This window comes from Panthera onca, chromosome B2 (genome assembly GCF_046562875.1).
Source record: "Panthera onca isolate mPanOnc1 chromosome B2, mPanOnc1 haplotype 2, whole genome shotgun sequence".
Taxonomy (NCBI): Eukaryota; Metazoa; Chordata; class Mammalia; order Carnivora; family Felidae; genus Panthera; species Panthera onca.
The window spans coordinates 29,616,143-29,642,992 of record NC_138343.1 but is presented as its reverse complement, the minus strand read 5'-3'; the positions used below and the strand labels follow the sequence as shown (position 1 = coordinate 29,642,992).

Below are 26,850 nucleotides of genomic sequence, written 5' to 3'. Positions count from 1 at the left end.
GACAGTACTGCGCCTGCGCACATCTCTTTCTCCCCTCCTTCCTGGGTGAAACCGGATTTTAGAGCCGCCCGCCAAGCATCCCGCTTTGCGCAGGCGCAGTCAGAGGCGGAGGCCGCGCCCAGGAGCGAGGTGTAGGGGGTGTGGCTAAAGGGCAGAGGAGGCTCTCGCGCTGGGTAAGGGACGTTCAGGAAGTGTCAGTTGGGGGCGGGAGGGGGTCGAGAGGGGGTATGGGGGTGGGTTCAGGGGTCTACAGGGGAAGAGGGGTACAGGGACCAGGTAAAGGAACAGATGAGGTGGCCCGAATGGCCTTAGAGTTCAGGGTCCAGGAGGGTAGACTCGGATATCTGTAGGAGAGGTGGGGGGGGGGGGGAGAGGGGGAGGGGATGGGGTGGAGCGAGAACTGAGAACCTGCTAGAGTGCAGGGAAGCAAGTGGGAGATGAGGGGGGAGTAAGGAATCGGAATAATTCCTTCAAGAAAAAATCCGATTAGGCTGTAGCGAGGGTGATAGGAATCCCAGATTGGGAGAAAATAGGTGAATTCTGGTGGGAGGGTGGGGAGACCTTGAAGAGACCTCTCTTGTGCTCTAGGACTCTGGAAAGAGGAGGGTAGGTGGCAGGAATGGCTGCAAAGGGCATAGTAGAGAGAAACTAAGGAAAGTTGATAGAAGGATTTGGGTGAGATGTCAGGAAGCTGGTTTTTCTGCCAAGGGATCTAGGCTGTCTGGATTCCCAGGGGACCTGGAGAGTGTCCTGCCCTACACGTGGTCACATTCATCTGGGGCCAGGCCTTGGGCCAGTGCTTTAATAGGGAAGGACCGGGCGTCATGGCTTGGTGGTGTCTGGATGGGCTTCCTGAAGGCCTTGCTGAGCCATGGAGAGAACTCTGGAGATTGGGCTCACAGCTCCTGCACTGCATACCTCCTTCCTCACCTCCGACCAGGAACAGCAGAGACTGTAGGAACTTAAGGAGGAGGGTAAAGGCTCTGCCCAGAATTCTAAGAGTATGAGTAAAGCCTAAGAGCTCTTTCTCAACCTGTCTCAGTTAATTCCCTCTACCTGATGGTTATTGCCATAGTTCTATCAGGAGCCAGGTTGGGTCAAGCAAGTGATCTTCGGGTATTTCCTACTTGGGAAGTTACTAAAGGATTATGATTTTGTTATTGTAGGGCTTTCTCTTTGGAAGGTGGCCTGAAAATTGATCTGGGGTGTCCTTGTTTCTCCTGTTGTCCAGGAAAACATAGATGACTGGACACAGAATCTAGAGACTTCAAGTAATGTGGAGATGTTTCGACCTTCAGGTCAGTGGGACCAGGCAAGGGGACTGATGATTGTCTCTCCCTCGGAAACTGACCATTTTTGTCATTGTGTGTGATTCCTCAGGTTCCACTGGGCTGATTCCCCCATCCCACTTCCAAGCTCGTCCCCTTCCAACTCTATCAAGAATGGCTCCCACCTGGGTCTCAGACATTCCCCTGGTCCAACCCCCAGCCCATCAAGATGTCTCAGAGAGGCGGCCAGACCAGAGACCTCAAATGATAATGTGGGAACAGGATGTTTCTGGCAATGTGCAGGAGCCAGGGCGGAGAGGCAGGTAGGGATTCATTGTTGCTCTTTCCCTGGGTTTTCTTGCCAGTGAGCTGCCTTTTTTTTTTTTTTTTTTTTTTTTAATGTTTATTTTTGAGAGAGAGAGAGAGAGAGAGAAGCGGGGGAGGGGCAGAGAGAGAGGGAGACAGAATCCGAAGCAGGCTTCAGGCTCTGAGAGGTCAGCACAGCCCGACGTGGGGCTCCAGCTCATGAACCTCGAGATCATGACCTGAGCCAAAGTTGGATGTTCAACCGCCTAAGCCACCCAGGCGCCCCTCTGCTGACCCTTCTTCACTGAAATAGATTCCTTACCCTGTTGCAGCCCTTAGTTCCATAATTTGTGCATTTTTGTATAAGCAGTTACTGGAGCTTATAATGCATAAATAACAAGGCAATGTGCTGGATGGGGATAGCAAAAATGAATGAGATACTGATATCAATGAACTAAAAATCCTAAGGGAAGAGGTAGATTGACCAACAACCGACGGTAGGTAATGAGCATAATATGAGGCAAGACAAAGAAGTGCAAAGTAGGAGTATAGATAGACTGTTCTATGGTAGTATGCATTTATTCTGATGCAGTGCTTGCCATTAGAGCCGGACATGCTATTTGTCAATGTTATGTCTGTAAAAATTCTGATTCTTGTTCTTGATGTTTCATGTGTGTCTTTTCCCAAATGTACTGGAATGTCATTCTACCATTTTGCTCTGGAGTGGGATTGCAGGTGGGTCCACCTTGGACCCTGTTCAAGAGGAAGGAGCATGATGACAAAAGAGGAACACTGGAGTGGGGGTCAGGAGACAGAGACTGCTGCTAGTTTGGCTACCAACTAGGGTCCTTTGGCCAGTCACTTAATGTCTCTAGGCTATAGATCCCTGCCAGTTTGTTTGTTTATTTGTTTTTAATGTTTATTGATTTTTGAGAGAGAGAGAGGAATGTGTGTGCAAGCTAGAGAGGGGCAGAGAGAGAGGGAGACAGAAAGTCCAAAGCAGACTCTGCGTTGTCAGTGCAAAGCCCAACATGGGGCTCAAATCCACAAACCATGAGATCATGACCCGAGCTGCAGTCGGACACTCAACCGACTGAACCACCCAGGTGCCCCGATCCCCGTCATTTTGAAAGAAAAATCCTGTGGTTCTGGGCCTCAGTGAAGGAGTTGCATCAAGAGCCATGTTAACATAAGCTGGTTTAAACTTTACAAGATACCAGTAAACTATGTAATTTATCAATGTGCTATCAACTCCTCATATGGTATATCTAACGCTCAATAAATGCTTTTAACTAATGCCTGGTCTCACTCTATTGATACTGGAAGCCATGACCTCTCTTCCTCTGAAACTTCCTCAAACTTTTCCTTGCTCTTAAATCAGAATTCAAAAATCTCTGGGTGTCTTCCAGCCTCTCCATTTCAAAATGTGTGTCCTGATGATGTGTGCATTTGATGTTTAATGCATCTGCCTGTACATAGCTCTCTCAACAGAGGTCATATTCCATGATCTCAGCTAGCCTTTAGGTCCTGTGAGCCCTGATAGTGGACCTAATCTGCTTAGTAGGAGCATGATAAATGACAACAGTGATGGAAGTGCAGATATCTCCATGGCCCAACTTCATCCCCCTCATCTCCACACACAGGGCAGAGGGACCCTCTTCTGTCTCCATTTGTCCCCTTGGCCACCCTCCCAGCACCAGAGACAGGTCTCACTTGTGCTAACCTGTCTTTGAAGGTCTGTGGAGCTAGAGGGGTCACAGGCCTTGAGCCAGCAGGCTGAGCTGATCTGTCGGCAGCTGCGAGAGCTGCGGCGACTTGAGGAGGAGGTCCTAGTCCTGCGGGAGACTTCGTTGCAGCAGAAGATGAGGCTGGAGGCCCAGGCCATGGAGCTGGAGGCTCTGGCTCGGGCGGAGAAGGCTGGCCGAGCTGAGGCTGAGGGCCTGCGTGCTGCCTTGGCTGGGGCTGAGGTTGTCCGGAAGAACCTGGAAGAGGGGAGCCAGCAGGACCTGGAGGAGGTTAAGAGGCTGCACCAAGAGCAGGTGAATGTGGGGATGAGAAGGGTTCAGTTTCACAATGGTGAATGGGGCAAAAGCTTCCCAGCAAACAGCAGTTTTCGCAGATCAGGCCCTGTGAGCAGTGGAGTGATGAGATGTTCGGTGAGGGCGAGAGAGCAGATGATCTGGAAAGAGGGATTTGGCTGTTTTGGTCTTTATCCAGATTTCACTTTTCCCCGAAGACTCAGGTGACCTCCACCACCTGAAGCCCTCCTTCCCCTTCCACTAGGAAGTAGTTTGTCTTTCTACTTCACTCCAGGTAACCACTTCATGTGGGAGCATTGTGGGGGTGGTGAGGAGGGTGGGAGAGGGGTCTTAAGGTGGACTGGGGAGGGGAGATGATTCAGTCAGCAAGCCTTGCTCAGTGTTTACTCTTTGCCATCTCTGAGATAGGAGCCGGGACTCTGGGGAGGGCAAATTAGCCTGAGTCCTTGTGGGTGAGGCTGACAGCCTAGTGGGGGACATGCACATTCAATACCTAATTCAATCCTAATTCATTCTTTGCAACTGGGAGAAATGCCATGCAGGAGAAGGACAAGGGAGCCCTAATATGGTCTGGGGGGTTAGGGAAGACCACCCTAACCAGTAGACATGCTAAGAAATGAAACCATGGGTGAATCTCATTTTTTTTTAAATATAATTTATTGTCATCCATTTTTTTTTTAAGATTTTATTTTTTTAAATAATCTCTACACCCATCATGGGGCTTGAATTTATAACCCCAAGACTAAGAGTCACATGCTCTACCTACTAAGCCAGCCAGGCGCCCCTGGGTGAATTCCTTCATAACCTCAGATTGGGGAAGCCTTTCTACCTATGAATCCAAATCCAGAGCCATTAAAAGACTGATACATTGGCTTTGTAATATTAAATTTAGAAATTACAAAATTAAAGAGTATATACAGTTCATATCACAGGAAAAGGCTAATGTCCCTCATATGCCTAGAAATTGACAAGGGAAGGGTAGCAATCTAGCCAGAAAATGGACAAAGGAGATAGTTCAAAGAAAAATATAAATGGCCTTTAGATTTATGAAGAATGCTTCATGATAAATTGTCATTTGTGCTAAATAGGAGTTGGCTGGTTAGCTGGCACATGGGGAGGTGATGGGAGCTGGGCAACATTGGTAGCATGGGGGATATGAGGAGGCCAGAGGGGCTTGAGTGCTGGAGATAAGAGAGGCCCTGGATGGTGTGTGGACAGTGAGGCCTCGGGGCCTGTTCAGAACTTTGTACTTGACCTTGAGAGCAATGCGCAACTGTTGAAAAGTTTTCAATAGGGAAATGACATGATCAGATTTGTATTTTATGTCTAAAAAGACCAGTTTTATGGGGCACCTGGCTGGCTCATTTGGTAGAGCATGCGACTCTTGATCTTGGGGTTGTGACTTTAAACCCTAGGTCCAGTGTAGAGCGTACTTAAAAATAAATAAAATAAGAAGACCAGCTTTGTGATTTACGTCCAAAATGATCACTTCATGGTATGGACATAGGGCTGGAGGGGGCAGAGTCCTTTCCAACAGGGTGTGGCAGAGAGCTGTGTGGAAGCAAGATCATTCCAGATGATGAATAGGTGGTAGGATGGAGCGGGTGGTAGGGGGCCTAGGGAGGCCTTCTGAGCAGGTGACATCGCCTGAGGTCTGAAGAGTTGGGGGAAGCCAAGCCTCAGGCAGACTCCGCTGTGGGAAAGAGCTGGTTTGTTAGTGCAGAAGGGAGGGCATTGTGGCTGGAGCAGAGTGGGCAGTGGAGAGCGGTAGAAGCTGAGCTCAGAGACGTGGGCAGAGGCCACGGTAGGTCAGGCTTCACAGGCTGAGGGCAGAAGATGGGTTTTGTTGTCTGTGCCATGATAAGCCGCTGAAGGCTTTTTTGTTCTTTATGTTTATTTTTGAGAGAGACAGACAGACAGAGCGCGAGTAGGGGAGGGGCAGAGAAAAGGAGACAAAATCTGAAGCAGGCTCCAGGCTCTCAGCACCAAGCTGGACATAGGGCTCGAACCCAGGAACCATGAGATAATGACTTGAACTTAAGTCAGCTGCTTAACCGACTGAGCTACCCAGGCATTCCAAGCCACCAAAAGCTTTCAAAGACTGGTCAGGAGTGTGTTGCTGTTGTACAAGCCAGAGATGAGGGTGGCTTGCTAAGGTTAGTGGCAGTGGAGACAGAAGTGAAGGGGGGAGACTGGCAGGAACTGCTGATGGATTGGAAGGTAGATGGAGGACAATGAGGACTGTCTCCATTTTGCCATATGCAGTTGGGTGATTTGCTGGGTTGTGGTCTAAGGTCACAGAAGGTAGGGGTGAAGAGACAGGGCCTGAGCAGGAGTGGATTTACCAAGTCCAGATGTAGTGAGCTGGCTCCTGCTGTGCCCTCTCTTCTCTCCACAGCTCTCCTCTTTGACGCAGGCTCATCAGGAGGCTCTTTCTAGTTTGACCAACAAAGCTGAGGGCTTGGAGAAATCTCTGAATAGTCTGGAAACCAGGAGGGCAGGGGAAGCCAAGGAGCTGGCTGTGGCCCAGAAGGAGGCTGAGCTGCTGCAGAAGCAGCTGAGGTAAAGGGGGGGGTGGACTTAAGGGGGACCTGGTGGTTGGTGGGTGTGGTGGGTCTCCAGGGTGCCTCACCGATTGCTGCCTTATTCTGACCCCAACCCTAGCAAGACCCAAGAAGATTTGGAAGCACAGGTGACCTTGGTTGAGAATTTAAGGAGATATGTGGGGGAGCAAGTCCCTCCTGAGGTTCAAAGCCAGACCTGGGAATCAGAGCGACAGGAGCTTCTAGAAACTGTGCAAGTGAGTGAGTACAGGGTGCCTCTGTGTGGGGGCTGGACGTGGGGTGGGAGGGCTCAGGGATCAGATCCTGGGACAGGAGTGGCCCCCTGAAGAAGAGCACAGTGCCCAGGAGCGAAGGCAGTGCTGTCGAGGGGCAGCGTGCTGCCTGCTGCATGAGGGCCTGTGTGGAGGTTCTACAGAGGCGGTGGCTCTCGCCCTCCCTCTCCCATACGCAGCACTTGCAGGAGGACCGGGATGGCCTGCACACCACAGTGGAGCTGCTGCAGGTGCGTGTGCAAAGCCTCATGCACATCCTTGCCATGCAGGAGGAGGAGCTGGCCAGGAAGGTAGGCCCCTGGTGGCTCTCTGTGTGTGGGAGGCGTTCGCATGCTGCCAGAACCTCCTGGGATCTTCTTTTCTGTGAACACTTCTTGCTGTGACTCTTGTTGCTTGGTCGGGCCAGACAAAACAAAACGACACCCCACCCCCTTCCTCTGCCCCCCCCCCAGGAACCCACACTTCCACCCTTCCTCCACCCCGCAGGTTCAACCTTCAGATTCCCTGGAGCCTGAATTCACTAGGAAGTGCCAGTCCCTGCTGAAGCGCTGGCGCGACAAAGTGTTTGCCCTCATGGTACAGCTGAAGGCCCAGGAGCTGGAGCACAGAGGATGCATGGAGCAGCTGAAGGGACAGGTTGCTTGACTCCCGCTCTCTTTCTCTCCATATTCCCCCTCCCCCCCTCCCCCCCCAACCCCTGGCTCCTTACATGAGGGATGCTACTTGTCCAGCAAAGATTTATTGAGTGGCTACCATGTGCTGGGAACATAGCCCTGAACAGAGACAAGTACTACTGTCAGGGAGCTTGCATTCTGGAGCAGGGACCCACAACAGGCAAGCACACAATTAGATGATGTCAAAGAATTATGTGTGCTTTAAAGAAAAATGTAAAAGATAAGTGACGGAAAGAGACCATGGCGTCAGCCGGCTTTAGGTAGGATGGTCAGGAATGGCTTTTCGGAGGAGGTGACGATGCCCAAGGATGGCGGCATGGGCAGTGGCAGTGAGTCTTTGTGGGTATGTCACAGGTGGTTCCTCAAGGGGTGGGGGGGGGGGGGGGCACATGGAACATGCTTCTGAAAGGAAACCTGGACTCAGACTCCATTCTCAGGAACCCAGGCTCATCTCCCTGCATGATGTTCTCCCGGAGACTTTGGCACCAGCCCCTTCATTCCCAGTGCCCCCCTCCAGCTTTCCGCTCCAGCTGTGCCCTGTCCCGCATCCTCTCCTCCCACAGGTGGCAGAGCTCCAGGAAAGAGTTGTGGCCCAGAGCCAGGAGCAGGCCATCCTGCAGCGCTCCCTGCAGGACAAGGCCGCAGAGGTGGAGGTGGAGCGGATGGGCGCCAAGGTCTGTGTCTGAGACAGGCGGAGGCTGAGGGAGGTCAGGGATGTCCCCGGAGTTGGGAGGGGACCCCTCTTTTCACTGTATCCTTCCCAGGCCCTGCAGATAGAGCTGAACCGAGCTCAGGAGGCCCAGCGCCGGAGGCAGCAGCACACGGCCACAGCTGAGGAGCAGCTGAAGCTTGTGGCCAATTCTGTCAGCAGGTATCTGGGGTGGGGGGTGGGTGGAGTAGCATTTCTGCTTCCCCAGCTTCCTGGGCACCTTGGAGGTTAAGAGTTTCAGGCAAGAGGGGCTGGAGAGCTGGCCATTGGAGGATGCAGGGCTAAAGGTGTGTAGCCCTGGAAAAGTCCCTGTGCTGGTTTTCCCCTGGGGCAGCCTGCTCCACATTCATCAAAGGTCACTTGTTATGACTCCTGTGCACGTTTGGCTGGAGGCGAGGCCATGCTTCCTCCTGTAGTTCAGTTCCCCTGGGAGGATCTCCACCTTCAGAGTTGTTTGAGGATGGGGAGTGTGGATACTCCATCTTTCTTTCTTTAAAATTTTATGCCCTGTTTAGTTCGAACCATGTTTTAGTCTATTTTATTTTTTTAATTTTTAACATTTGTTTATTTTTGAGAGAGAGACAGAGAGAGAAGCAGAGAGAGAGAGGGAGGGAGACACAGAATTCGAAGCAGACTCCAGGCTCTCAGTTGCGGATGCGGGGCTTGAACCCACAAACTGTGGGATCATGACCTGAGTGGAAGTCAGGCACTTAACTGACTGAGCCACCCAGGTGCCCCTCTATTTATTTTAAAGCTGCACACCTACTGGCTTATTTGATATTCCATCTGAAATGTATGCCAGTTTCCTTTTCAATCAATTGCAAGTCTGTGTCTCTCATACCAACTTCCTAGGATTTTGCTTCTTGACTCTTGTTTTATAACCTTTAGAAAGACCTCTAAAGAAGAAACATACTTTCTTTGTGTGGGTAACAGCCCCTCCTCAGCTTTGGACTTTGGGATACTGAGGTGGCTCTCACAGTGCTCCTGGCACAGTGCCTAGCTTGTCATCTACACTCTGTAAATGTTTACCATTACCATGAGGCTGTTCTGAATGGATCACGTAAGAATATTGGTGTAGCAAATACCTTCTATTGGATTTGTACCTGGGGGACTAATTTCACTTAAAAATTATGAAAAACTTCCACTTTGCATGGGATTGGAGAGACTAGTTATAACGAACCACCCCAGATTCAACTCCCTGCATGGGCCTCCTGTCCCCAGGAGAGCGGGAAGGTATGCTGTACACAGGGTTTTACTTTGGCATCAGGACATCACTGAAATGGTTGTTGCTAATGATTGGTTGCCAAAAAGTCCACGAGGCTTAAAACAGCCTCGCTCAGATTATTGCCAGGTTTGTTAGATAGTCTCTAGATGGCCTGGAGACCTTGTCAGAAAATGGCTTTAAGGGGCACGTGGATGGCTCAGTTGGTTAAGCATCTGACTCTTGGTTTCTGCTCAGGTCATGATCTCACGGTTGAGTTCGAGCCTCGCATCAAGCTCTCCACTGACAGTGCGGAGCCTCCTTGGGATTCTCTTTCCCTCTCTCTCTCTGCCCCCCCCCCCCAATAAAGTAAATAAAAACTTGAAAAAAATGGCTTTAATAAGAGCCACAGGAGGTGTTGGAAGCATCTGCTCACACCATTTTTTAGATAACTGATCTCTGCTGTGCTGCTAGGAATATAACTGTCAGCCTTTGTCATTCATTTATTTTCCAATTGGTACACTTGGACTCTCCTGGAGTATTCCACCCCTGCCCTGAGATGCAGGTCCTCCTCCCAGCGGGGGCTGTGTAGGCTTCTCAGCTTTCGTGCACCACGCTGGTCCTGCTTTGGGCACAGCCAGCTGATAAAGCATGGGTATCTGGCCTTCACTGGTATCAAGGAATTGTTGGAGAGAATAGCTTTGATCTCTAATGCATACCAGTGATCAAAAACTAGGTTATGAGAAATAAACCTTGCAGGTTGCTTGAAAAGATACATAGTCAAGTAATGCTTTCTTGGGGTGAGGGCCCCTTAGAAAACTGATGGAAGTTATGTACTCTGTTTCTTAGGAAAAGTGCACCTAAATGCTGTATACCCAGATGTAGCATACAATACCAGAGTACCAAAGCCAGGAGACATGTTAGGTGCCTGCAGGCAAAAAAGTCCAAATCAGCTAGAGATGAGCCAGCTTTATGGCACTCGTTGTAGCCTGTGTGAATCATTTGTACTGAACTCTACTGTGTATGTGGGCTCTGGGTCCAGATGAGGTATGTGACCCCATGAAGCTCATTCTTGCTCATTACTGCAAGGCTCTTGTTAAAGACACTGATTGCGAGGAGCCAAATGAGAGGCTTACTGTAGGTTTGGGGACCAAGCATAGCTGTGCTGTCCTTATGAGAAAGGGGATCATTTTTTTTTAATGTTTATTTATTTATTTTGAGAGAGAGAGTGTTGAGCAGTGGAGAGGGGCAGAGAGAGGGAGAGAGAGGATCCCAAGCAGGGCTCTGCATTGTCAGCGCAGAGCCCGATGAGAGGCTCGAACTCACGAACCACAAAATCATGACCTGAGCCGAGATCAAGAGTCAGACACTTAACCAACTGAGCCACCCAGGTGCGCACTCCTCAACTGGATCATTTTTATCTAACATACACCAAAGGACTTAGGCTCTCGGGTTTTCTTCCTTATTTGGCTGAGGAGCTCAGACGTGACTGGCGGGACAAAGAGTTGGTGCTCCAGCCCTGGCTTCAGCTTCTCTTTTCCCTGCTATGTTCTGCCCTTCCCTGCTCCCCACATGTTAAGCAGTAGAGGATAGAAGTTGTCCCTACAGGTCACATCAAGTCCTTTTGGAAATGAGGTGGGGTTGAAGTGTTGCTAACCTCATGTCTTCCTCAGCTTCCAGACCTGGCTCCAGAGCACCGTGGCTGACATGGAACGGGCCACCACACGGCTTCCCAGCCTCAGCAGCCGAGTCAGCTATGCCGTCCGCAGAGTCCACACCGTTCAGGGTAGGTAGGGCAACTGCCAGACCCACTGTAGCCTTCTTCCCCCATCTTTCTCATCCCACACCCGTCCCCCTGCCTACATGCCACCAGTCCCTGAATCTCTTCCCCTTACTCCCCTCTTCCCTTTTTTCCTCCTCGAACTCCTCTCTGTTGTTCTCTGCCTTTTCTCCTCCAGGCCTGATGGCTCGAAAACTGGCCCTTGTTCAGCTGCGCCAGGAGAGGTGAAGTTTAGGGCACTTTGAGGTGGATGGGAGGGAGTTAAGGTGTTGTTTGCTGGGACCCCAAACAGTGAGGACTGAGGAGGGATGGGGGCTTAGGGATCAGGCTGGGTGATTTCCCCTCTTTCTCTTCCCTGCCCCAGCTGCCCCCAACCCCCACCGGCCACAGATGTGAGCCTTGAGTTGGAGCAGCTGCGGGAAGAACGGAACCGCCTGGACACAGAACTGCAGCTGAGTGCCCATATCATCCAGCGGGAGGTGGGCCAGGCCCGGGAGCAAGGTACTCTTGGTCCTGGAGTCCCTGGGCTGAAGCACAGGCCTGAATTGGGTGCCTTGTGGGTGGAGAGGAGGGAAGAGCTGGGGCCTGGCAAGGGGAGGCCTGTGAGTGCCGCCTCTTCCCAGGGGAGGCGGAGCGGCAGCAGCTGAGCAAGGTTGCCCAGCAGCTGGAGCAGGAGCTGCAGCGGACCCAGGAGTCCCTGGCTAGTGTGGGGCTGCAGCTGGAAGCGGCTCGCCAGGGCCAGCAGGAGAGCACACAGGAGGCTGCCAGTCTCCGACAGGAACTGATCCAGCAGCAGGAGATCTATGGGCAAGGTGTGCCGGAGGGGAAATTGGTTTACCCTGGAGGACTGGGGGGAGCGGAGAACCAAGGCTCCCCCTGTCACACCCGATTTGCACCTCCCCACCCCCCCAGCTCTGCAAGAGAAGGTGGCTGAAGTGGAAACTAGGCTTCGGGAACAGCTCTTAGAAACAGAGAGGAGATTGAATGAGGCTCGGAGGGAGCATGGCAAGGCAGGTGAGATTTGCTGGGATGCACATGGGCTTCTGGGGAGATTCAGGAAGTGTTGGACATAGGTTTTTTAAAAGCTGTTTTGGTAGTATGCAAATAATGAAGTTATCAAGAAATGGCACAAATTCTCAGGTGGTGAACACACTCAGGTAGCCAGTGCCCGTATCAAGCACTGGCATGTGACCAGCCCCGAGCCTCCTAAGCCCCTCCCAGCCACTCCCCTTCACAAAGGCAACACCCATCCCAACCTCATACCAACAGTTACCCCCAATTTTTTTTTCCCATAACACAATATGCATTTATTCTCTCACAGCCCTGGAAGTGAGAAGCTAGAATTCTGAACTCAAGATGCACACAGGGTTGGTTCCTACTAGAGGCTCTGAGGGACAATCTGTTTTATGATCCTCTCCTGCCTTGTGGCAGTTGCTGGCAGTCTTTGGTGTGTAGGCACATCATTCCATTCTCTGTCTCCATCTTTACATGGTGTTCTTTCCTGTGTGTGTCTACCCCCAACATTTTTTTTTTCAAGTGTTTTATTTATTTTTTTTTTGCAAATTTGTTTTTGTTTTTTTATGTTTATTTATTTTTGAGAGAGACATAGCTCGAGTGGAGGAGGGATGGGGGTGGGGTGTGGAGAGAAAGAGAGAGAATCCCCAGCAAGCTCCAAGCTGGCAGTGCAGAGCCTGAGACAGGGCTCAAACTCAATGAAACTATGAGATCATGACCTGAGCCAAAACTAAGAGTTGGACGCTTAACTGACTGAGCCACCCAGGAGCCCCTCAAAGATTTTGTTTTTAAGTAGTCCGCACCTAACATGGGGCTTGAACTCAAAAACCCAAGATCAAGAGTCATGCTCTACCTACTAAGCCAGCCAGGAGCCTCCCCCCAACTTTTTATTAGGAAAAAGTTCAAATACCTACACAAGTTATGAGTCACATAATGCCCACTTGTATACCTCTAACTAGATGTTAACAGTTAATTATTATCTTTTTCAATTAAAAAAAATGTTTATTTTGAGAGACAGCAGGGGAGGAACTGAGAGAGAGGGAGAGAGAGAATCCCAAGAAGGCTCCATGCTCATCAAGGAGCCGAACGTGGGGCTTCATCTCACTGCTGTAAGATCACAACTTGAGCCGATATCAAGAGTTGGATGCTTAGCTAACTGAGCCACCTAGGTGCCCCAAGATTTTATTTTTTAGGTAACCTCTACACCCAATGTGGGGCTTGAACCGATCATCAAGAGTCACACGTTCTGCCACCTGAGCCAGCCAGGTGCCCAGCAGTTCCTAATCGTTTGCTACATTTTCTCTATCCATATATACACATACACTGATACATGCATTTTTTGGGGAATCATTTAAAATAAGTTACAAACATTATGACCATTCAGCTGCATCTCCTACAAGGAGGAAAATTTCCTACATAACCTCAATATGATTGTCACATTAAGAACATTAATTGCACAAAATCTAATATCCAGTTCATATTCAGATTTCCCCTAAGTTCAGGGATGGGGAAGGTACTTTGGGTTCACAGGACCATAGGGTCGTGGAGCATTAGCCACCAGACAGAAGAGACAGTCCTAGAGCATAAATGGCTTCCCTGAGCCATAGAGCTGGGGGCCCGGTGTTCCTGCCCATCATTCCAGTACTATTCTCATGGTGCCTCTTTGCCTCTGGGCTGCCCCACACCTGTGCCCTCTGTGCCCTGGCTTCCACATAGTGGTCTCCCTGCGCCAGATGCAGCGCAAAGCCACCCGGGAAAAGGAACGGAACCAGGAGCTCAGGCGCCTGCAAGATGAGGCCCGGAAGGAGGAGGGGCTGCGGCTGACCCAACGCCTGCAGGAGCTAGAAAGGGACAAGAACCTTATGCTGGTAGGGGATGGCAGAGACCAGGGCCCTTCTTGAGCTGGTGGGGGAGCAGAGGTGTAGAAGAAGGAGGCTCGGCTCTGCCTGGGCTCGGTGGCGTTTAACCCTCTCCTTCCCAGGCCACCTTGCAGCAGGAGGGTCTCCTCTCCCGTTACAAGCAGCAGCGACTGTTGGCAGTTCTTCCTTCCCTGCTGGATAAGGGGAAATCTGTGGAGTCCGGCCCCAGGGCCCCAGGGTCTTCAGCACCTGTGCCTCCAGCAGTAGCACCCACCAGCAGAGAGTCCATAAAAGGTAATGGTCCATGTAGGAAGGGACACATGAGGGGGACTTTAGCAGTCTTTCCTCCAGACACTCTTAACGCATGAGCATTGTTCTCCATGACCCTTGGAGGCCCAACAACCTCTCTTATCCATGCCTATCTTGGGCCAGAGAACCCTCTCCCTCATAACTCTCCCATCCGATGCCCTGTTCTCTGCGCGGTAGTTGCAACAGCCTTCTCTCGGTGGGCTCCTATCCCTTGGGGTCTTCTTTCCCAGGATCACTCTCTGTCCTGCTCGATGATCTGCAGGGCCTGAGTGAGGCCATCTCCAAAGAGGAAGCTGTTTCTCAAGGAGACAACCAGAACTATCCTCCTCCAGTCTGCCTCTGAGCAGCGGGCACTCTGAGCAGCAGGGGGCTCAAGGTGGGCGGGGAGGATCTTGGAGAAGTGGGGTGGGGTAGGGAGGTCAGCCAGCTGCCCTCGTGGACACGAGCTACCAAGATGTCTGTGAATTCTTCTGTAGCACAATAAAGATGAATACAGTAGGAGCCATGTTGTCTCTGGGAATGGAAGGGAATTCTCCCAGCAGCCATTGCTTTCCGGAAAATGTGAGGAGTCCCTCACAGCTATTTCTCTAGGTGGTGCCTTTTTCAAAACCCCTTTTCCTGGGCTGCTTGGGAAGTTTTTTGAGAAGCTCCAGGTTTTCTTTATTCTCAACTTTTTTTTTTTTTTTTTTTTTAATGTTTATTTATTTTTGAGAGAGGGAGACAGAGTGCAAGCGGGGGAGGGGCAGAGAGAGAGAGGGAGACACAGAATCGGAAGCAGGCTCCAGGCTCAGAGCTGTCAGCACAGACCCCTATGTGGGGCTCGAACTCACGGACCGTGAAATCATGACCTGAGCCTAAGTCAGATGCTTAACCGACTGAGCCACCCAGGCGCCCCTCAACTTTTGTTTTAAAACTCTACCTCTTGGGATGCCTGGGTGGCTCAGTCGGTTTAGCGTCTGACACTTGGTTTCGGCTCAGGTCATGATCGCACAGTTTCTGAGTTCCAGCCCCACTTCACCCTCTCTACTGTCAGCACAGAGCCTGCTTCAGATCCTCTGTCCCTCTCTCTCTCTGCCCCTCCCCCACTTGCACTCTCTCTAGAAAAAGAGAAAAAAACCCAACTCTTTACCTCTGGAAGATAATCACTGTCAGGAATGAGGAATATAAGACATCACTCATTTGACAGGAATCTCAGAGCTAAGGCGGTGTCGTTGTTCAGAGGCTGCAGTGATGGCTTGATGGGTGGGTCCCTGCTCCCACAGCACTGACATCAGGGTAGGGGGGACAGATGATGGACAAGTACCTAAGTGGGCAAAGCAGCATTGCCATGAAGAGAAGACACATACAGTGATGTGATAGAACCTGACTGGGGAGAGACAGCTAGATGAGGGGACAAGAAAGGCCTTGAGGAGATGTGTGGAGACCTGCTTTGCTGCGGAAAGCAAGCAGAGGAGCCACACCGGCAGGACTCCAGAAGAGTCCTGCGGAGGACAGACAAGCACAGAGGCCGAGTGGGAAGGGAGGACCTGGTAGAGGGGATTTTATCTAAGTCAGTAGGAAGCCCTTGGGGTAATTTAAAGCTGGGAAGCAGCCACACAATTAGGCTGATTTTTTTGTTGTTGTTGATGTTTAATTTTGAGAAAGAACATGAACGGGGTGGAGGGGCAGAGAGAGAGGAGGACAGAGGATCCGAAGCGGGCTCCTTGCTGACAGCAGCAAGCCTGATGTGGGACTTGAACTCACGAACCAGGAGATCATGACCTGAGCCAAAGTCGGACATTCAACCCAGGAGCCCCTAGGGTGACATTTTTTTTTTAATTGTTTTTTCTTAATGTTTTTATTTTTGAGACAGAGAGAGACAGAGCATGAGCAGGGGAGGGGCAGAGACAGAGGGAGACACAGAATCCGAAGCAGGCTCCAGGCTCTGAGCCATCAGCACAGAGCCCGATGCGGGGCTCGAACTCACAGACTGTGAGATCATGACCTGAGCCGAAGTCGGACGCTCAACCGACTGAGCCACCCAGGCGCCCCTAGGGTGACATTTTTAAGAGTTAGTTTGGCTGGCTGTGGAGGACGGGGTTTGGGTGCGGGGAGGGATGAAGAGTGGGGGCTAGGAGGGTACTGGGGGCTGGGGAGAGATGGGCTCCAGAATGGGGAGGTGGGTTGGGCTTGGCTTGGGGAGTGTTGGGGGGGAAGGAGCAGAATGAAGGGTTCAGAGTGACACCACTGTCCCTCACTAGGAGGCAGCAGATGAGGTGGGGAATAGCCTGGGCAGGAAGGGTGTTCTGTTTGGAAGGCTTTCTGAGAAGCTCACTAGACCTTCAGACCAGAGGAGGCTTTCCTGAGGAAGAGGTTCTAAGGGGGTCTCTGAGAGACTTCGACAAGACTTGGACCAAGGCTTAAAGGTCCCAGGCAGTGGGGGGCCACAGAGAGCTGGCACCAAGGACCAGGGAAGCAGTCACAGGGTCCGGTGAGAAGGGTTCCAGAGAGAGGAGGAAGAGGCTGAGATGACTGGGGAAGCAGAGGCAGGTCCCTCCTAAGGCTCTGGGCTGTGACTGATGGAGCCTGCTCTGGGGTGGGGAGAAGGAGTCAGAATGTCCTCATACTTCTCACCTGCCATCACCCCAGTTGGCTTCTGGATGAAATTCTTCAGATGTCACTGCTTGGGAGGGCCCCTGGGTGTCTGATGAAGGCACATGCTGGAAAGCAGTCTAGAGGGGAGTGGAAGTTCCAAGGGTAAAACTGAGTCCCAAGGGGGAGGCTCGGGGTGCTGGCTGAGACCATCCCCGCTGCATCCTGTGTGTTTAAACAGGAGCAACTCTCCCTGCTCCTCCCTGAGCGTCCTGCCTCCCAGCCCCTGTAATTATACTGCTTCCCCACGCAAGGCTTGCTCCCATTTCTTGGCTTCCAATGGCTCCAAGGGATGAAAGGTAGAAGTCCTTGTGATTACGGAGTTGAGAGCTGGGTATTGATTGCTTCAGGGTGTGTAGGGAGGAGGATGTGAAAACAAAGGTGGGGTGACCAAGGTCTAGATCATTGATAGAGCTGGGGTGGCTGGGTCCCAAAATGAGGGGGGGGACTAAAATGAGGGACGCCACCGTCAGAGGTTACACATCAGCCATGGCCTTCCAAACGGGTTTGACCAGTTAGGTTCTGATGGGATTCCTTGTGTCACTGGGCTGGCCCCTCCCCAGAGATTGGACACCTCCTCTCCCGCCTCCCCTATAAAGTCTCTTGGGGTTCCCAGGCACCTAGACTCAGCCCACCCCCAACTTTGGGGGCCAGGAGATAGACATGATGTTCAACTGGAAGCTACTGGGGATCCTGGTCCTTTACCTGTATGCCGTAGGTAAGCCAGGAGTGCAACCTGGGTTGTTGGAAGATGGTCAAGTGAGGTGAGGGTGAATTAGATGCATAGGGATGGAGGAGATTCTGGGTATTCACGTGAGGAGAAGAGTTAAGAGGTTGAAGGTGATGTAACTCAGTGTTTTTACTGGTTCAGGTGTAGGTCCATGTGGCAATTTCAATCAGAATCCAGTTGTATAGGCAAGTATTCTTCACAGCTGAGGACTGTGTGAAAGAGGGTGGGTGTCACTGCAGAGGCTGGGATCTGGGTGCCACATGGGCCCAAGGTGTAAATGGCTTTGGAGGTACAGACCAGCACAGAGACCGTGCTATTGGGGGTCCCAGCCAGGGTGGATGGAGCTTATATCAGGTCCTGTCAATTTAAAGTTGGTCAAGTTAGGGGTGCTTGAGTGGCTTAGTCAGCTGGGTGTCCGACTCTTGATTTCAGCTCAGGTCATGATCTTATGGTTCATGAGATTGAGCCCTGCACTGGGCTCAGCACTGAGTGTAGAGCTTACTTAAGATTTTCTCTCTCTCAAAAAAGAAAGAAAGTTGGTCAAGTTAATGATACCAGATAGGGTTCTTATGTCATTTTAAGATCAAAGATACACTTTGTAAATGTGTAAAGTTTCTTTGAGAGTTACTTTTTAAAATTTATTTTCTTTTTCTTTTTTAATTTTTTAAAAAATGTTCTTTTTTGAGAGAGAGAGCACAAGCCGGGCAGAGAGGAGCTGAAGCGGGCTCCGTGCTGACAGCAGAGAGCCCGATTTGGGCCTTGAACTTGCAAGTCATGAGATCATGACCTGAGCCAAAGTTGGATGCTCAACTGACTGAACCACCCAGGTGCCCTCCCCCCTTTTTAAAGTTTATTTATTTTGAGAGAGAGAGAGAGAGAGAGAGAGCAGGGAGGGGCAGAGAGAGGGAGAGAAAGAGAGAATCCCAAGCAGGCTCTGCACTGTCAGTGGAGAGCCTGATGCAGGGCTCAAAGGCACCAACCCTGAGATTATGACTGGAACCGAAATCAAGAGTCAGATGTTCAACCGACTGAGCCACCTAGGCACCCCGAGTGAGTTAACTTTTGAGATGTGTTTGTGGTGTCAGCTCAGGGTGTGGTCTATCTCAGAGATGCTATGCCTTCTGAGTCTCTAGCTGGGGGAGGAGGGATCTGGCCCTCATCACCTTTTACCTTTCTCCTTCCACCTCCACAGGCATCTCAGGCAACGGAGACCACCCCTCTCACCCACCCACAGAGGCTGGAGAAGAGGATGGGTCCCCAACATTGCCTCAGGGCCCCCCAATCCCTGGTGACCCTTGGCCAGGGGCACCCCCTCTCTTTGAGGACCCTCCACCTCCTGGCCCCAGTCGTCCCTGGAGAGACCTGCCTGAATCTGGAGTCTGGCCTCCTGAGCCCCCAAGAACCGATCCCCCTCAACCTCCCCGGCCTGATGATCCCTGGCCAGCAGGACCCCAGCCTCCAGAAAACCCCTGGCCACCTGCTCCTGAAGTGGACCATGGATCTCAAGAGGAGCCAGATCTTGACCCACCCCGGGAAGAATACAGATAGAGGGATTCCCCAGAGGCATCTCAGTGCCCTCCAAGCCCACCTGAACCCTTCTGATTCCCCTTCAGTTCTCCCCAATTTATCCTCCATTTCTTTCCTCATTCTTTCAATTAATTCTGAATTCTCAGTATTTCCTGTCCACTTTTGAGTTCCGCCCACATTTCCCCACCAGTTTTCTCTGACAACTGAAGCATACACCCCTACCTCATGTCCAGTCCTCCCCCAGTACTTGCTTCCCAACTTCCTCTTTCCCACTCCTGCCCCACACTGTGTTTTCTGCTGCCGCCTGGTGGCCTACAGCTGCAAACTATCAGGAGACCAAAACGGCGCTTCCATGAAATGGAAAAATAAAAAAAACCCATGTTTTCTTAATTTTGAATCTAGGCTGCTTCTTTGCCAATGATTAGGTCTTTGAATATTGAAATGCCTTCCTCAGAGCACAAACCTACAGAGATCTGGAAGTAATATGAGTTCCTGGCTTGCCCATAATTATGCATAAGGATGTGGAACTCAGCAGAAGGAAGTTGGAAATGTAACTATCAGAATTACAAGGGAATTCAGACCCACATTTCTCCCATTCTGGAACCCCTATTTTGGAGAATGAGAAACCAAGTTACGTCTCTTTTTAATAGCTCATGGCTTGCACACCCCTGGCTGAACATGAAAACTTTCCCAGGGGCATGTGGGCAGGACTAAGTTCTAAGGGGATCAATTTCCAGAAGTATATGTACCCCTTCCAAAAATGAATCTGCCTGATGACTGTACCATGTTTTCATTTTCCACTGGTGTCCAATAACAAACCACCCTTCTCCCTCTGGACAGAGAAAAGCCAAGCTCTCTTGCTCACCTTGAACTGGAGGAGAGTGCGCTTCCTGGAGCTAGCAAACAAAAATCAGTGGGGAATAGAAACCAGCCCTTTCCATCTCATTAAGAGATGCATCTTTTTTTTTTTTAATTTTTTTTAACATTTATTCATTTTTGAGACAGAGAGAGACAGAGCATGAACGGGGGAAGGTCAGAGAGAGAGGGAGACACAGAATCTGAAACAGGCTCCAGGCTCTGAGCTGTCAGCACAGAGCCCGACGCAGGGCTCGAACTCACAGACCGCGAGATCATGACCTGAGCTGAAGTCGGACGTCCAACCGACTGAGCCACCCAGGCACCCCAAGAGATGCATCTTAAATAAAAGCTTATTCTGTTTAATCATCGTCAACATTTGTAGTTTTGACCAACTGTGTCTTGTAATAATTGTAGTTATAAATCCACTGCAGCATAACTGTTCGTAACACAGTCTTGTGGTCACAGAAAATAAATTTCAATTTATATACATATTTTTGTTACAGAGATATATGAAAAGACTTCCCCCCAAATACAATAAAATACAAAAAAAGCAATACAATGAAAATATATTTCATTAGGATAAAACTAGGAAGAGTGGAATGGAAAAAACTAAACAAAAATAAGTTAAATTTGCTGACTGGTTAAAAGGCTTGCTCACTTATTAAAAGGGTGTTGTAGATATGAAAATGTTACAGCATTTCATCTGAATACAGTTTTTTTTTTTTTTAATGTTTTTATTTATTTTTGAGACAGAAACAGAGCATGAGCTGGGGAGGGGCAGAGAGAGAGGGAGACACAGAATCTGAAGCAGGCTCCAGGCTCTGAGCTGTCAGCCCAGAGCCTGACTCCCGGCTCAAACTCACAGACTGTGAGATCATGACCTGAGCTGAAGTCGGACGCTTAACCGACTGAGCCACCCAGGCGCCCCCATCTGAATATAGTTTGAAAGAGTGATGTGATTTTTAACAGGTAAGTATATACAATTCCCTGGAAAGTATACCCTTTACAATATTCAAATTTAAGATTAAAAATGTTAACTGTTCACTTAAAAACGTGTAAAGCATACATAATTTTTAAAAACTTCGTTAAGGGAGTGTTTACGCTGGAAAGTTAAAAAGGAAGGAGCCAAGGGATCTCAATGGCCTAATGTCAATCAGGTGGCTTACCAGGGTTGGGCGCTGAAGAGGGGCTAAAAGAAATTGTGCATGACCTTAAAATTCACACTTGAGATCAAATTTGTTTACATGGCAACCCCCCCGCCCCCCATCAAAACCGGTATGTGACCAGTTTGGGAAAAAAACCAAAAAACCAAAAAACCCACCTAATTTTAGTTTAGAAAGAATCCTAGAACACGTAATAATTGTAGGGGTGAGCCTAGAATTTAATAGTTTCCAGTGTGGACTAGGTTCACGAGATTCAGTCATTATCTTATACCTTAATATGTCCATCAATGCCAGGTGCCATGGGGGAATATAGAAAATAAAAACAAACAGTTCCCACTCTCCGGAAGCTTAAAATTAAGCCGGGGAAGAAAGGATTTGTATGAAAAGTTAAATAACAATGTCACAGACAGGATGCGAGTAACTAAATAATTATATGAGTAAGCACCAAATAGCCTCGCCAATAAACTCCCTGAGTCCAGAAGGGAGTCACGGGGAGCTGGAATAGTCAGAGGAGGCTTCCTGGAAGAAGGCACGCGCGCGGGGGAAGGGCAGGTCGCCGGGCTGCGGGCCGCGCTGGGGAGAATGTGGGTAGGGGCGGCTCCAGCGAAGGCGCAGGCGCAAACTTACCCGACGCCCAAGCCCTGCAGGACCCGCCCCTGCTCACCGGTGCTCTGGCAGTCCCCGCCTCCTGCCTTTTTGGTGCGGCTCCCAGTGTCTGGAAAGGGTTTCCTGTCTCCAGCCGGTGGTATTTCTCTTCAATGACGCCGCGCCCCACTCACCTGCGCCCCACTCACCTGCGCCCCCTCCCCTGCGCTACCGCGGTCTGCGGCGCAACAGTGCGTGGAACAAAACTCAGAGGACAAGGATTTATTTCCGCCTGCCCTCCGCTCCTAGGCCTCGAGCCTCTTGGGGGCAGAGACGGCCCTGCACATTTCTGTGGGATCGCTTTACCATTTTGGTGCCTGTGCCTCCCAGTGTGCTGTCACTTTCAGCAGCCTCGCCTAGGGCTCCCACCGCTGGGACACTGGCGTGCTGGAAGAACCTGTGTTTCTCCCTCGCATCCTCGCTGCCCCCACCTCTCTCCCAACCTTTGAAGGATGACTGATAAATGTGGGGGTATCGACACGCCAGCCCTTTGAGCCCGGTTGCCTTTCATGACACATTGCCTGGGCTCCTTCGCACTAACTCACTCCTCCTCGTTCCTCCTCCACCCTCACCTTAAAAAAAAAAAAAAAGTCCTCTTGAATCTTTGTCTCAGGATCTACTTCTGGGCATCCCAGCGTGGGTCGCAAAGTATGGTTTGCTGCAAACCACTGCGACTACTTATGACTTCATGTGCTGTATGAGCACTGTTGCCAAATGCTCTGCAGATTAAGCTCTCACCTAATTTGCGCAGTAACCGCATCCTTACCACCGTTTTGGACCCAGAGAGGTACTGTGACTCATACAAGAAAAGACAAATGGCAAAACTGGGATTTGAACTCAGGTCTATCTACTAAGCCAATGTCTCTGATTTTTTTTTTTTTTTTAGGTTGTTATCATTTATTTTTTTATTTTGAGAGTGCGAGAGAGCGAGGAAGGGGCAGAGAGAAAGGGAGAGAGAGAATCCCAAGCAGGCTCCACACTGTCAGCGCAGAGTCCAATGTGGGGGGAAGGCTCAAACCCATAAACTGAGATCATGACCCGAGCCAAGATCAAGAGTCTGGTGCCCAACCGACTGAGCCACCCAGGTGCCCCTCCAATGTCTCTGATTTTAACCACTATATTTCCCCATCCCTTTATTTATTATCTGTGCAGCCCTGACACTGAATATAGCGCCTAGGTCTTCATGGACTCTTAATAGGTTATATTAGGGTTCCCCAGAGAAACAGAACCAATAGAGTATATATGGAGGTTTATTATAGGAATTGGCTCAAGATTGTGGAGGCTGAGAATTCCCACAGTCTGCCATCTACAAGTGGGAGAACCAGGAAAGCCAGTGGAGTAATTCCAAAGGCCTGAGAATCAGGAGTGCTGATGATGTCCAAGGACAGGAGAAGGTGGAGATGCCAGCTCAAACAAGGAGCAAATTCACCCCTCTTCCTGTTTCTTACGTTCAGGCCTCACAGAATGTATGATGCCCACCCACACTGGTGGCAGCAAGCTTCTTCCCTTAGTTCAACATTCCCATGCTAATCTCTTCCAAGAAACACCCTCACAGATGCACCCAGGAACAATGTTTTACCAGCTATCTTGGCATCCCTTAGCCCAGTCAAGCTGACACATAAAATTAACCATTGCATACATGTTTCATGAATGGCCGAACTCATTAATAAATGGCAAGTTTGGGCAACAGGGAGTAGACTGAAATGGTTAGAGTGAAGGGCTTAGCACCTGGAAAAGAGGGGGATATTGCTGGACAGGTAGGTGGGGGGGAAATAGGGAAGCCAGGCTTGGGAGTTTATATCTGAAAGTGTTTCTCCTCTGGGGCACCTGGGTGGTTCAGTTGGTTAAGCGTCCGACTCTTTATTTTGATTCAGGTCATGATGTCACAGTTCATGGGTTCCAGCCCCACGCAGGGCTCTGTACTGACAGTGTGAAGCCTGCTTAGGATTGATTCTCTCTCTCCCTCTCTCTCTCTGCACACACACACACACACACACACACACTCTCTCTCTCTCTCTCTCACAAAATAAATAAATAAATAAATAAATAAATAATGAATCATGTTTAAAGTGTTTTTCCTCCGATAGAATTGTGTCCAGTGGTGGGGAGGCTCACATGCATGCCTGGGTGTGCTGTGGCAGGGTTATATGGAATGGAAGGGAAGCAGTCTAGAACCCTCAAACTGACCAGTAGCAACCCCCCAAGCCAGATGAAGTTCGTTGGGAAAAGAAAGAGAAAATAATTAAAAAAAAATTTTTTTTAACTTAATTTATTTATTTTGAGAGAGAGAGAGAGCACACAAGCAGGGAAGGAACAGAGAGAGAGAGGGAGAGAGAGAATCCCAAGTAGGCTCTGCACTGTCAGTGCGGAGCTCGAACTCATGAACTGTAAGAACCTGAGCCAAAATCCAGAGTTAGTTGCTCAACCAAATGAGCCATCCAGGAGCCCCAGGAAAATAATTCTTAAAGGAGAGAGAAAGTGAGGGAAAAGTCCTTGGTGTAGCCCAGGCAGGTGTCTAGGACTCTACATCATGCTGTCTTATTTAATTTCCACATTATTATGGTTTTCATGTCTTCCTCCCCTTGTAAAGTATGAGTTTCTTGAGGGCAGAGACCATGCCTTGTCTGTGTTTGTATGCCTTCTTTCCTAGTACATGACCCAGAAGGTATTCAATAAGGCAAATTATTAGCCCTGCTTCACAGATGAGGAAACTACTCTGAGAGAGGTAACTCATCTAAGACATCACCCAAGTGCCAAAGTCAAGATGATGCAGGACTGCTTGCTCCAAACTAGTTCTTCCCCGTTTGACACAATAGGTGGGTGAGTGGGAGGGAAAAGGGGAAGGCATGAGGTAATTGGAGATTTTAATACCTATTAATAGGCAGCAGGTATTGACACCCAAACTTGGTGTGTTTATCAGTTGGAAAGGAGACTGAGTGGGACTAGAGGGTATGGAGCATTAACACAGGGGAACCCATTGTGCCAGCTTATCCATTCACTGCTTCTTCCCATCTACTTTGGCTGACCTCAGCTAGGAGTGAATGCAGTGGGGACAGTATTGCATCTTATGTCAACAAGGAGTCATAGAATCAAATAATACAATAGGATCATGGATTTAGAGAACAATAGCTCAGTACCTTGGACTGGTAGGCAGTCCATAAATGCTTGGTCAATGAAAGGAAAGAATCTAGAACTTGTATCATGGTATACTCTAATTATAGAAGCTGAGTTAACTTGGGAAGGCATCAGGCACAGCCCTCAGCCTTTGGGCAGGCCAGTGATGTCTTTGGACTAGACAGAAGAGATGGTTGTCTGCTCTTCTTTGAAGATCTCTGGGCAGGGAAACTCCAAACCACTCATTTGTTCATCCATTTGCCCAAATGACAATCGTTTATTGAGCATCCACTGCGTGGGGTGCTAGGCCACGGCAACAATCCCAGGAAGCAGTTTCAGTCCTCCCTGCCCTTAAGGAGCTCTGTCCGGGGAAGAAACAAACGTGTCAATCATGGCAATAAAATGTGATAAAAGTTAAACCACAGAGGGGCATTCCCCTGAAGAGGGGAATTCCTAACTCCTCTGCTAATTTCTTGTTTCAAATACATTTGAAAACTTGCTTTGGTATAAATTTAAGCTCTCTTACTGTATATTTTCTCCCTCTAATCTTCAATTAAGTGCCACCCTGGGTGCCCAGCGCTAGCTCAAAAAACTCGTTGAATTTAACCAAATCCACCTTCCAAGTTATTCACCTCCCCCCCCCCCCCCCCCCGCCCAATATCCTCAAATATCCTTAGCCTTCCTTTTGGCAGCTTAATCTCAACTCCTGTGATGGGGAAGACAGGATAGCATAGTGGTGACAGCATCAGACTGTGATCCAGATATTTGTCCCTACTCTGTTATCTATTCTCTGTATGACCTTGGGATGTGACTTTAGGCAATTTCTTAATTTCTAAATTTCCACCCAGTGCAGACAGCCTCATTCCTGTGTGTGGGTATTCTATGCTCCTCCACCAGAGGGTGGCCTAGAGGCTCCTCCAAGGTGTTTCCCTCCAGAGTCGTCCTTGCTCTTTGCCTCTAACATCATCCACTCTTCAGGCCTCAGTCAGGCCCCACTAGTGCCCTCTTGGTCACCAAGGTGACCCCTCTAAGGTGATTCAGGCAATTGAGATGAGATGAGGCAGCTCTGGGGCCCTCAGGAAAATTCAGGCATAGGCTGCTTGGGCAAGTGGCCAAGCATATTCATTATTATTTATTCTCTCTCTCATTATGTGCTGAGTTCCTTCCATAAGCCAGGCAGTGCTCTAGGGCTGTGAATACAGTGGTGAGTCAAATAGAGGAGGGCCCTGTCCTCATGGGGCTTACCTTCTAGTGGGGGGAGTGAGCAATACCCAAGATGTATACAGGACATGTCTAATAAGGTATCACATGTGATAAGTGCTCTAAAGAAAATTAAGGCAGAGGAAGGAAATGGAGAGTGGTGGTCCATATGAGGACTTAGGATATGATTTTAAATAGAAAAGTCAGAAAGGGCCTCTGAGGAAACAGCAGGTGACAAGAAGTGAATAAAATGAGGGAGTGAGTCAGGCCATGGGAATACCCAGGAAGAAGAGGAAAAACCAGCTTAGTGCTGTGTGCCAAATATAGCATCAGGACTGCAGGTAAAGTCCCCAGCTACTGGGGGTAGGCATCGCCTTAACTCCCTGAACTTGTGTCTGTGGCCCCAAAGGACAAATGATCATTTCTGTCTCCTAGAGTCACTGAGAGAATCAAGGTCAATCCAGCACGTGTAGATGTCTGTGGTGATCTGTTACACACTGCTGAAGAGTCAGTGTTGTTCCCTGGTTCTAGCCTGGGGTCCAGGAGAATGCAGCTGGACTAGGGATGCCAGCCTCTGCCATAGATTCTGTCTTTTCTGGTCACCTCTGTGTGTACATGATGCATCAGGTGCCAGGGACACACTGGGGACAGGAGAAGCTTCCTGCCTGAGAGGAGCTCCCAGCCAGAGGGATTTAGGCCAGAGAAGATGGGCCCACCTGATACACCCTCAGCAGCTCTGAGAGCCACACCTGGCCTGGAAGTCCCTCCTGGCACGAGTCCTTCCAGCTGCTCCCGAAAGCTTCTTCAGATTGCACCCTGGCCCTCCTCTCACCCGCCCTCCCTGGCTCTGTCCTCTGGACTGGGGAGGGAGCCGGGTCTCTAATTCTGGGTGACCAATAACAATAAAAAGCGTTAATAGCCACAGTGGAAAGAATGACTGTTTTAAAGGTGAGCATAACGAGCAAACAATGAGAACTGGTGTCTCTA

The 26,850-nt window shown here is 49.8% G+C and overlaps 2 protein-coding genes across 13 annotated transcripts; both read left to right on the top strand.

Moving 5' to 3' along the window:
* The first annotated feature begins 57 nt into the window (after positions 1–57).
* On the top strand, positions 58–18,646 carry CCHCR1 (coiled-coil alpha-helical rod protein 1). Of its 12 annotated transcripts, XM_060615043.2 has the most exons (19): positions 688–974; positions 1,232–1,298; positions 1,381–1,591; positions 3,310–3,613; positions 6,012–6,175; positions 6,278–6,413; positions 6,629–6,739; positions 6,936–7,085; positions 7,687–7,797; positions 7,888–7,994; positions 10,707–10,819; positions 10,992–11,037; positions 11,178–11,314; positions 11,437–11,625; positions 11,726–11,827; positions 13,544–13,695; positions 13,809–13,980; positions 14,226–14,371; positions 18,549–18,646. In XM_060615043.2, the coding sequence occupies exons 1-18, from the start codon at positions 825–827 to the stop codon at positions 14,336–14,338; spliced, it is 2,535 nt and encodes an 844-aa protein (XP_060471026.1). In that variant the 5' UTR covers positions 688–824; the 3' UTR covers positions 14,339–14,371; positions 18,549–18,646. The 12 variants fall into 12 exon arrangements, 10 of the variants coding, with proteins under 10 accessions (XP_060471029.1, XP_060471031.1, XP_060471034.1 ...); XM_060615046.2 differs by lacking the exons at positions 688–974; positions 18,549–18,646 and adding an exon at positions 58–173 and having other exon boundaries at positions 1,167–1,298; positions 14,226–14,493; XM_060615048.2 differs by lacking the exons at positions 688–974; positions 18,549–18,646 and adding an exon at positions 59–173 and having other exon boundaries at positions 14,226–14,493.
* PSORS1C2 (psoriasis susceptibility 1 candidate 2) lies at positions 14,602–19,264 on the top strand. The gene is made up of 2 exons (XM_060615054.3): positions 14,602–17,344; positions 18,549–19,264. Exons 1-2 carry the CDS (start codon positions 17,290–17,292, stop codon positions 18,902–18,904), a joined length of 411 nt encoding a protein of 136 aa, XP_060471037.1. The 5' UTR covers positions 14,602–17,289; the 3' UTR covers positions 18,905–19,264.
* Positions 19,265–26,850: the final 7,586 nt, after the last annotated feature.